Source organism: Eleginops maclovinus, chromosome 10, assembly GCF_036324505.1.
Source record: "Eleginops maclovinus isolate JMC-PN-2008 ecotype Puerto Natales chromosome 10, JC_Emac_rtc_rv5, whole genome shotgun sequence".
In the NCBI taxonomy this organism is placed as follows: domain Eukaryota; kingdom Metazoa; phylum Chordata; class Actinopteri; order Perciformes; family Eleginopidae; genus Eleginops; species Eleginops maclovinus.
In genome coordinates, this window is record NC_086358.1 from 6,840,306 (window position 1) to 6,850,711 (window position 10,406).

General features: G+C 39.7%; 2 protein-coding genes across 3 annotated transcripts; both read left to right on the forward strand.

The window, feature by feature from the left end:
- The first annotated feature begins 1,010 nt into the window (after window positions 1-1,010).
- Window positions 1,011-5,601, forward strand: syt5b (synaptotagmin Vb). Of its 2 annotated transcripts, none has more exons than XM_063893954.1 (9): window positions 1,011-1,210; window positions 2,116-2,319; window positions 3,163-3,338; window positions 3,422-3,520; window positions 3,639-3,806; window positions 4,143-4,310; window positions 4,453-4,570; window positions 4,683-4,816; window positions 4,922-5,601. In XM_063893954.1, exons 2-9 carry the CDS (start codon window positions 2,121-2,123, stop codon window positions 5,129-5,131), a joined length of 1,272 nt encoding a protein of 423 aa, XP_063750024.1. In that variant the 5' UTR covers window positions 1,011-1,210; window positions 2,116-2,120; the 3' UTR covers window positions 5,132-5,601. The 2 variants fall into 2 exon arrangements, with proteins under 2 accessions (XP_063750024.1, XP_063750025.1); XM_063893955.1 differs by having other exon boundaries at window positions 3,425-3,520.
- A 499-nt stretch (window positions 5,602-6,100) lies between these two features.
- LOC134871259 (dynein axonemal assembly factor 3-like) lies at window positions 6,101-9,991 on the forward strand. The gene is made up of 12 exons (XM_063893953.1): window positions 6,101-6,180; window positions 6,469-6,551; window positions 7,036-7,142; window positions 7,244-7,337; window positions 7,428-7,582; window positions 7,665-7,865; window positions 7,968-8,090; window positions 8,177-8,299; window positions 8,401-8,539; window positions 8,833-8,947; window positions 9,091-9,165; window positions 9,358-9,991. The coding sequence occupies exons 2-12, from the start codon at window positions 6,470-6,472 to the stop codon at window positions 9,497-9,499; spliced, it is 1,356 nt and encodes a 451-aa protein (XP_063750023.1). The 5' UTR covers window positions 6,101-6,180; window position 6,469; the 3' UTR covers window positions 9,500-9,991.
- The last annotated feature ends 415 nt before the right edge of the window (window positions 9,992-10,406 follow it).

A 10,406-nucleotide genomic window follows, 5' to 3' on the forward strand; every position in this document is an offset into this window, starting at 1 on the left:
CGTTTAACAACTGTATGTTCAGATAGATCATCTGATCCTACATGCAGTCTAAACACAGTCTGTACTTTTCCTTATGTCATGTCTGTCCCTATAGAACACTATAAAGATAACGCTGGGACTTTGCTTAGTCACTGCTGGGGGGAGCTTAATTTTTAACATTAGGCTACCAGCGTGTGGTTAAAAATGACCTTGCTGCTTCAGTGAATTACATGTTTCAGCAAAGATAAGATTTAGTTGCAGGAGGGTTTGACGGTTGTTCACAGCAAGGCGTGGTCTTTAAATGTTTCAGTTTGGGTCTAGACAAACAGTTCTGAAACACACCCAAGATAAACACTACGATTTGTATAGTGTTGTACAGTTGTGTAAAAAATATTTGATTATTATTCTATTAATTTAGTTCAGAACCAGCAAATATGACTACATGAGAGCAATGGTGTTTACATAGAATAGATGTTGTATTGTGTTCTTTCGTTTTGTTTCACTATGCAGTTTAGTTAGTTATCTATTAGAGGAGGCTGTTGCATGTTGGATTGGAGCCACTGAGATCTCCAGATGTAGCAGTGCAAACATGTGGCAGCAAGCCTGGGATTACTGTTCGCAGTGCTCTAAATGCGGTTATGTGTTTTGTACAGTAAAGCGGTAAACCAGGGGATGGGGAGGGTGGAATATCCACCTACAGTGAGAGTTGTTGGTAGATTGCCGATTGACGGCGAGGACAGCTATGCTGAGAGGATTAGTGTAGGCCTAATGTATTGCAATCTCTTCAATCAAATGGATAAACACAAGCACCACTGCCATGTTTCCTCAGTCTAATGAACAGTCTCTGCTCACAAGGAGAAGCCCTAAAACTGTTAAAGGTGTGTTACATTTAACAGTGGAGTAATTTAAGAAAAAGTGACTGTTGCTCTCTATGCACCTTCATTCAGAGACATACAGCAACAGATGTGTTGTCAGCGCTCTAGTATCCGGAGGAGAGGGGGGGGGGGGGATTAAATCACTACGCAGCTCTAGTGATTTGCCAGCGCTTTAGCTTTGGTAGAAAGGGTTTTTGTAGGGAGACTGCCAAACAGACTGCGCAGCATACCGAAGGAACGATGGGTGTGTGACGACAACAATAACCTAAGGGGAAGCAACAAGAAATAACCTTCTAACTAAAAGTTGCTCCAAAGGCTTTGGCGGCATAGAGGGAATTAAAGGGACATATCAACAGGTAAGATAAATATGTATGTCTTTAAACATTTCAAGGATTAGGAGATCTGCATTGAAAAAAAAAAATACCTGCGAGGAAAAATCGACACTTTTTTATTGAGATTTGTTTGTTTTTTAATGACATATTCACATTTGGCTTTGAACTTACCACGTTAAGGAATGGCTCACTTTTGGATGGATTCTTTTGATGTGATGATGTTCCTGCAGTTTCCTATGAATCACCCCTAACACACACTTTATAATATTCAAGTATAATTGTGAACAGATCCCAATAATGTTAAGACTTTAGTCTCCATTTTCTTTTTTTAAAGGTCCTGCAACTATACAAATGATAGGTTTCGATGAATCCACCAAAAAAACGTAACTTTTGGTTAAATTATGTTATGTCTTGGTTTAAATTGTAATGGAACAATTCCATTTTCATTAAAACCAGAAAGATAGAAATTTCTCATCAATTGCCCAATAGTTCACTGTGTTTCATTTGAAATTTGTCTTCGTCATTCCAGAAAACTCCATGGGCGGAAGAATGAGGGAGGAGACCAACTCCTATTTATTTTAGTTTAGAGAATCTGGGATTTCTGGATTAATATTGTAGACCAACAGTTTAATCCAGTTACGTGCAGAGAGAGTGACGAGAGAAACATGGGGATGGGAGAAACGAGCGGGAGTGAAGGCTTGGGTTATGGGGCGGGGGAGATGAAAGAGTGGATGAGAGTAACAGTAGGATTAGGGTCAGCCATGTTGAGCATCTGGCTTAGAGATGTCCTATGCTCTGGAACTGTACTGCCACGCATGGACATAGGGATTACACAGCGCACATACGAGGTTGTGTTATCTCTGACTGCAGGAGCCAACATCACAGACAACGTAACAAACACCACAGCACTGATTCTGATGTTTTCACAGCTGACATGAGGCTGGGCAGCGTCGGGGTCCGGGGCCGGAGGGCTGCGGAGCCGTCCGAACCAGAATCCGAGGAAGCTACAGAGCCGGTCCATCATGAGCACTCCCATTCGGAACACCATGAGCACTCGCACACAGAACATCACAACGGCCACGAATACAACCACATGAAGGAGAAGTTCATGAATGAACTCGGTCATCTCCCAAGTAAGCTCCTTATAGAGTTTACAAAATTATTAATGTACTTTAATTTACCTGAAATTAACTAAGTCTTGAGTTACTGTTTATAAGAGGCAACATACCAGTTTTAGGGCTAACACTATATTTATGGTAATTTATTAAAAAATGTTTTCAAGATATTGTAGAATTGTAGTTTTCCTGATCCTTTGACCAACTGTTTTCGACGTTCATACCTATGAAATGGTACTGTATGTGGAAGAAGAGCACGTACATTGTTTTCCCCTTAAACTAACAACTGCTGAAGGGCTCTCAGTAAGGCCCTTAATAATTAGCTGCACTGCTGGGGACTGGCTGTACCACTCCCAGCTTAGAGTGTGTTATTATCTGATTGTGGAGAAGGGTGTTGCTGACAACACACATTCATGCTCAGCAAACTGTCCCTTAATAGACGAGTGCTTAAAAGTGCAAGGTCATGAAATGCTCATAAGAACCCGCAGAAACACCTCAGAAAGAAGCAGCAAATTCAGTACAGTATAGTTGGACTGATTTTGACCGCAGGAGTGAACTGAATTGAGAAGCGGATTTTTCTTTGATGTAATCCCGAGATGTGAAAGATTTAAATCCTCTTTAAATCCTGATAGGAAGAGTTATTTCAAAGCGTTGGACAGGAGTAGAGTTTAAAGGTTAAGACTTCTACAGATCAGATTCAAAGACATGTTTTTGCCTATGTTTCTGTGGGGTTTCTATTGCTAAGATTGTGAAGGTCACATATCAAGGGAACAAAATTTCCCTCCTTTCTGACATTATAAGCATACTCCCTTTTTGCATACTAATGCTAATGAGTGATATTACCTTCTTGTTATTCTGCAGTTCCTGTGTGGGCAGTAGCAGCCATTGTTGTGGTGGTCCTAGTTTTGGTGGCATGCTGCATCTTCTGTATGTTCAAGAAATGCTGTGGGAAAAAGAAAAAGCCAAAAAAAGTGAGGGAGAGGAAAACAGGTCGCCGCAAGAAGGAAAAAGAAGGTGATGGAGAGACTGGAGAGAAGGTATGTCATCACCAGAAATATTGTTTAATCTTACCAAATCTTCATGATGAATTTTCAAATCACTGGTGTTTTCTTTCCGGGAGGAGGGGGATGTCAAGAAAGAAGGGGAGCAAGAGGAGAAGGAACAGGAAAAGTTGGGCAGACTGGAGTTTTCGCTGGACTACAACTTCACAGATGCCCAGGTAGATCCTGTGTGAAAACAAGTCAAAAAATATGAAATTATTTTAATATAGACTCAACAAATCACTATCAGGGAGGAATGTGTTTTTAATTCAGACCCTTCCTGTCTTTCCTCTGTAGCTCATAGTTGGAATCCTTCAGGCTCAGGACCTTGCTGCTATGGATATGGGGGGAACCTCAGACCCCTACGTCAAAGTGTTTTTGCTGCCAGACAAAAAGAAGAAGTACGAGACCAAAGTTCAGCGCAAGAACTTATGCCCAGTGTTCAACGAGACTTTCATCTTCAAGGTACCACATGGCTGATGTTGTGTTTGTCTGCCAGTTTGTTCTTTCTCTTTATGTCTCGGCCTTTGTTGGTGATCCAGGTCATTGATGACATGTCACTTTTTACCCTTTGTGAGGCAGAAGTTTGGCCTATGTCTCTACTTCCCCTCATCTTTATTCCCTCATTCCCTGACTGGCGTCAGTCAAGGTATCCCTCCCCGCAAAAAAATATCGAAGCAGCATGTTTCGGATTGTCTCCATTGTGTGGATATGCACTTGTTGTTACATGTTAGTAAAATTGTATACTTTCCCCCCATTATTTATTAAACATCCTAATGCTGTAATAACATTTATTTGTAGATCCCGTATGCAGAGTTGGGCGGAAAGACTTTGGTGCTGCAGGTTTTCGACTTTGACCGTTTCTCCAAGCATGATATGATTGGTGAGATAAAGATTCCCATGAACAGCGTTGATTTGGGTCAGCCGATGCAACAATGGAGAGACGTTGAGAGCGGTGAGAAGGAAGAGGTAAGGTTGTGTTATTGTTACTAAATATTATACCCTTCCTTTAAGAAGACAAATAAACTGTGATGATTAGCGGTTCTTTTATAAATGACGTATTCCTGAATTAGGTTTAACGTGGTGGTAATCCATAATATTTTCTTTTCAGCAAGAGAAACTGGGCGATATTTGCATTTCTTTACGTTATGTACCCACTGCTGGAAAACTGACCGTGAACATCATGGAGGCAAAGAATCTGAAGAAAATGGATGTTGGTGGTTTATCAGGTAATTAGATCTCCTTCATGTAAATGTTTTATTCTTTGAAAAACAAAAATCTCATGGGGTAATTCAAATAGCCCGACAAAACACAAAATCATCCTCTCTTCTCTTCCTTAAGATCCCTATGTGAAGATTGTTCTGCAGCAAAATGGAAAACGGATTAAGAAGAAAAAGACGACAGTCAAGAAAAACACACTGAACCCTTACTTTAATGAGAGTTTCAGCTTTGAGGTCCCATTCGAGCAGATACAGGTACACTGTGTTCATATCAATATTGATTTTTAAAATGTAACAGAAAATGAGTTCTGAGTTTACCGTGTTGATATGGGGAATGATTTCTTTCTTTCCGTCTTTCAGAAAGTGCAAGTGGTCATCACAGTGTTTGACTATGATAAACTTGGGAGCAATGACCCCATTGGAAAGACCTTCATGGGTTATGGAGCTACAGGAGTCGGTCTGCGCCACTGGTCAGATATGCTTGCAAATCCCAGACGTCCAGTGGCCCAGTGGCACACTCTCCTGCCAGAAGAAGAAGTCGATGCAGCTGTCAAAGCTAAACCTCGTTAAAATCGCACCTTGTTTCAGTGTGACAAACCTGCCGATATGTTACTTATTGTTAATCCTGATGCTTTCCCAATGTAGATGTTACTGTATCGATTTTGTTTCTTTTAAGATACTTTATTTTGTGTATGTATGTGTGTGTATGTGTCTGTGTGATATACAGACAATGTTCAATATTTGGTTGTAACTTGGCATCCCCCCCATTTACCTTACTGTAAACCAATATTATGTGTAGTATACTTGGAAACAATTGTATGCTCATGTATTGGAATAGTAACATTTGGATGCATAAAAGAAGGATATCAGAGTAACTGTGTTCTGAAATGTTACTCTGGTTACATGGTGGAGCATCTATATCTCACGACATGTACACTGAGCCTCTGTGCTCCTTTTGTAGTGATGTGGTGCAGGTCCCAAATAAAACTTGTTGTAATGCTTTGGATCTTTTCAAAATAAACTCACAATGGACAGTTTCACATCAATGCTTCTCTCATCTTTGATACAATTAGGATTAGTTGATGTGCAGTTTCTTTGTGCATAAAGTTGCCTAAAATATGTTTTAGCAAATACCACAAGTTTAGATATCACAATTGATACAACTTTTTTGGAGTTGGCTGGAAGCTCTTAAAAAACTAGTAAGGAAACTTAGAGGTCAGTTTTGGCAAATGTATGAGGTCGGAGTTACTGCAGTGTTTTGCATTTGTTTTTTTGAATGTCATTAGTCTGCTGCTAGATACTCCTTGTTACACTGATAAGACAAATAGGGAAGTATTTTGGGCTTTAAAACATCTTTCTACACATTCATTTTACTTGCTAAATATTCTAAATTAATGATTTTATGCAGTCAGTTACAGAAACGGACTGCTACTCAAATTACACTCTCTCAAACTGTCTGAAAAAATGGGGTTAAGACTCAGCAAACAAAATGATCCAACAATATTTCCGCCGGTAGATGGCGCCTGTTCGTCCCATCCAGAAATAGTTGCCCAGCAACAGAACCCAAACTTTAAAACCGAGACGGTCATCTGCTAACTTTACTCTGTTGTCAGACTGAGGTACGTTTTTATCCTTACATTTATTTCACTTGAAATTATTGGGCTATGTGCTTTACTATTTATCACAGTATTGACCTAAGAGACGGGGTTGTGCCCCTTGAGCAGCTTCACTGGTTTGACCAAGTATGATAATGTTTGCTTGGGTTACCGTTCGTGCTAGGCGATGCTAAGCTACCTCAATTGAACGTGTCTGCATTGTCATAAACATTACCTTAAAGCTTGACTCTTGAACAGTTTACTGTCAGATATCCGGGCTTGTTGTGTCTAATTTCTTCGACCACATTACAGGATGAGTGCCGGGCGGGCATCAGAGGGAGCGGGCTGCATCACCTGGTGGGGCTTCAGTCCTGCGCGAGACCTGTTGAGTACAGGTGGGTGCCTCAGGAGGTCCACGTGGATGCGTGGTCCTTCCAAACAGGTGCATCAGATCAATAGTAATTAGGTTCATAACCTGTATAGTGCTTGCCTGTTATTATATTGATAACAAAAGTCTAAAACTATATATATTTTTAGTTACATTTTGGAAGCACGCCTTTTAATTTCAAATACTTTTTTTCAATGCCTTAATATAAAACCATAAGTAATATAAAAACATTTTATACTAAAAGGTAATATATAATATAATGATTCATACACGGAATCAGAAAGTATAACTGGGAAATGCACAATTCTTTTTATTTCTAAATAATAATAATAATAATAATATATATAATGTTATATAATTTATAATCTGAATAAAGATTAAGTTAACAAAATTACAAATGACAGACACAATTGTCATTTATAAATCATTGAGGTTAGCATTTCGAAGTGTGCTGTATTTTAACTACTGTAAACTCTGTCCTCCTGTACCAGGCCCTGTAAAACGCGGCAGGGATGTGAATGTTTTACTAGTCGGCAGTGGAGATACACGACATATTTTGAAGACCATTTCTGGTTTGCAAGACAAAGAGAGACTTCATGTGAGCCCCCCCGGTCACTTAAACTGGTTTTGAATCCCTGAGAACAAAGATATATATACACAACTGTGAGCTGCAACCTTATTTTCTGTGCTTCACTGCAGGTGTGGGTGATAGAAAGCAGCATGGAGGTGGTGGCTAGACAGCTGTTGCTCCTCTACCTGGCACTGATGCCAAAGGAAAGCATGGGTGATAATGGTTTGTGGAATTTTGTAAAGAAAAACACGTTATAAATAAGTACAAGATGTGTCCAAAAATATTTAAATAATATTTATATTTTTGTTTTAGAAAAGACAGAGGTTTTCCTGGAGGTTTTTGGGAACGGTGAGATCCGCAGTCAGACAGGAGAGACGCTGAGACATGCAGCATCGCACCTCTCTCTGTCTGTTACTGAAACATTAGAGACAGCTGCACACTCCTGTCTAAACACAACTCTTCTCAAGGTACAATCCTTTTTGTTTCTTTTTCAGACGTTGATGCCTGTTCATAGACTAAATTCACATATACTGTTTGATATTCCTACAGTTCAAGGAGCGAGATGAGCTGGCCAGGATATTTAAGTTGTGGAACCAAACTCAGTCTTCATCATCTTCATCTCAGAGTGTGGCTCCTATCTTAATGTCCAAAGCCTGGGATTATCGGGTCAGGCAGCACCTTGGAACCCGCTACGACTCAAAAATTGGCTGCTTTGACTGGGACCTGAAAATGAAGCTGCACGAAAAAGGGGTATTTGGATATTTTGTGTGCTTTCCTTGGTTTTCTGACACTTAAGGCAAAATTTAGAAGGATTGAATCGATTAACGATGGACGCTCTTTCTGTATCTGCAGTGCGGTGTCATCAGCAAACAACAATATGCGCGATGGAGGGAGAGGGGTTTGGCGTTTGAAATGAGGGAAGGTGTCTACCAAATAACCAATCCAAGTTTACTCTCTTCCAGAGTGTTCAGTCAGGTAACCGTCTGTTTTCCTGCGCAATACTGTCTCTACAAAACAGCAAGACGATGACATGAAGGGACTTTGTTTGTGTATGTGGACAGAAAGGAAACAAAGTGGCTGTCAGGGGCTACTGGGGAGACATTGTTTCCAGCCCTTACCTCTCCTTTGGCATTGAAACTGATGACAAGGGCATGCTGAAAACACAAAATGGGCGACACATAAAGGTAAAATATACATTATAACTATTGTATCCGCTTCCTTTAATCATACAGCTACATTAAGTTGTGCAAGTAATGTATGTCCTTTCCTTTCCTCGTATCCACAGACCGCCCAGGATATCTCCTTTGCAAATCTACAGGAATTGTTCCACTCCATGTCCAGTAGATGGGGCTGCCCCAACACTTCTCAGTCTGACGCAGAGCAGCTGTCATCAGAGTCTGAGCGAAAATCTGTCACTGTCAACGGTAAATGGCTCATAACTCTAGCAGTCCTGTGTCTTTAGGTGAATTTCAGTGCAGTGCACGCAATGACAAACCTGTTCAACTCACAGCTTACACTGATGCAAACAATATAGTGTAATTATGTTGCAGCGTTTTTGGTTCAGGGTGTACATGTTTGAATATATTCAAGAAGCGTAAACAAGACTTGAGTCTACAAGGTTTTCAATCAATGGTAGGTCAATTCCCAGCCTCCTGAAACCTGTTGAGATGTTTAGTAGACAGAAAAACAGTAACTAATTTTCTGAAATCCTCTCCAGACTTGATGCATCCGAGTGGGATCTCTGTGACCTTCCTGCCTTTGGACTCACTTGATAAACTGCCAGAAAAACCGAAATACTCCCACTTCTTTAACTCCATCTACTTCTCTTTCAGGTGAGACCATGCTCTCTCTAATATCTACACAAAGCAAACATTTCACAATGTGTTAAATACAAATGTAATAACTTACAACTCGATCTGCTGACCGTGTTTTTAATGTCTGTGTTTTCGTTTCCCCCACGGTCAATGCTGTAAAGCTGCGTGCAAAAGTTGGGCCCGATGGTGAGAAAGATTGCAGCACCAGACGCTGTGCTCGTCGTGGAGTTGGCCAAGTGAGGGTTTTTATTGTAACAAGGCTTGTTACCATGGTGACACTTCAGTCACCATGAGCACAGCTATGTTAATTAAGAGGTGCATTTTCTTGTTTGCATGTGTCGTACCTCTTCATATTTGCTACAGCTGCATCTATAAGTTGGCTGATAAAGAGTTGTTGTGACACTGTTGCATTTGTGTTTGTATTGCAGGTATATTTTGGATGTAAACAAACAGCAACAAGAGGGCTTTGCAGAGAAAGTGGTTAGCATGGCTCTGGAAGCCGAATTTGAGCTGTGGCATGAGGGGAAGAGCGATGACGTCCATGCTGTTTTCATACCAAAGAGGAATTAAATGTGGTTTGTGTATTTGCTCCCATTTGCAGAAGCAAATATCACAAATATGCCATAGCAAATGTAATATTGCTTCACATCATCACAGACATTTTACAAGATCGCATGCAGAGCTGATTTATTTTCACACCTAATAAGAAACAACTGTGAGAGTATTTCATTTCAGATTTCAATGTTGCTGCTAGAAAATGTCCATTTTACTGTATGTATATATTTTACAGACACAAAATGTTTTGCAAATGCGAGTGGATACATATTTCAATAAATCCAACACATAAATATCTGGAAATCTTGTCCTTAAACTGCTCTTCTTTTTTCCTCCTGTGTGTGTTTACTTCCAACATCGTGCGTAGGGGTAGGTAACATCGTATTCTGTCCTATTAAGTGATAATATCATTTTTTCCAAAAATGCCGTTTTTTTCAAAAATGAGAAAAACCAAATCCTATTTTATTTTGGTTTTTTTCCCCCCTTTTTCAAAACATCATAACTTGGCCAAAAATTGCTCAAAAAAGCTGGGGATTGCTGCATTGGATAGGTAACATAATATTCTGTCATATTACGTCATAATATCCACTTTTTCAAATTTGGATTTTTTTTCAAAAATGACAAAAAACAAATCCTATTTTATTTTGTTTTTTTTCCCCCTTTTTCAAAACATCATAACTTGAACAAAAATTGCTCAAACAAGCTGGGGATTGCTGCATTGGATAGGTAACATAATATTCTGTCATATTAGGTGATAATATCCACATTTTCAAAATTTCGATTTTTTTTCAAAAATGACAAAAACCAAATCCTATTTTTTTTTTGTTTTTTTTACCCCTTTTTTCAAAACATCATAACTTGGCCAATAATTGCCCAAAAAAGCTGGGGATTGCGGCATTGGATAGGTAACATAATTCTTGTA

Coding starts and splice junctions, on each gene's coding strand:
- syt5b (XM_063893954.1), top strand. CDS start 2,121: ATGAGGCTGGGCAGCGTCGGGGTCCGGGGCCGGAGGGCTGCGGAGCCG. Junction 3,339..3,421: donor ATGGAGAGACTGGAGAGAAG/GTATGTCATCAC, acceptor TCTTTCCGGGAG/GAGGGGGATGTCAAGAAAGA. Junction 3,807..4,142: donor ACGAGACTTTCATCTTCAAG/GTACCACATGGC, acceptor ATTTATTTGTAG/ATCCCGTATGCAGAGTTGGG.
- LOC134871259 (XM_063893953.1), top strand. CDS start 6,470: ATGAGTGCCGGGCGGGCATCAGAGGGAGCGGGCTGCATCACCTGGTGG. Junction 7,866..7,967: donor TGAAGCTGCACGAAAAAGGG/GTATTTGGATAT, acceptor CTGTATCTGCAG/TGCGGTGTCATCAGCAAACA. Junction 9,166..9,357: donor CTCGTCGTGGAGTTGGCCAA/GTGAGGGTTTTT, acceptor TTTGTATTGCAG/GTATATTTTGGATGTAAACA.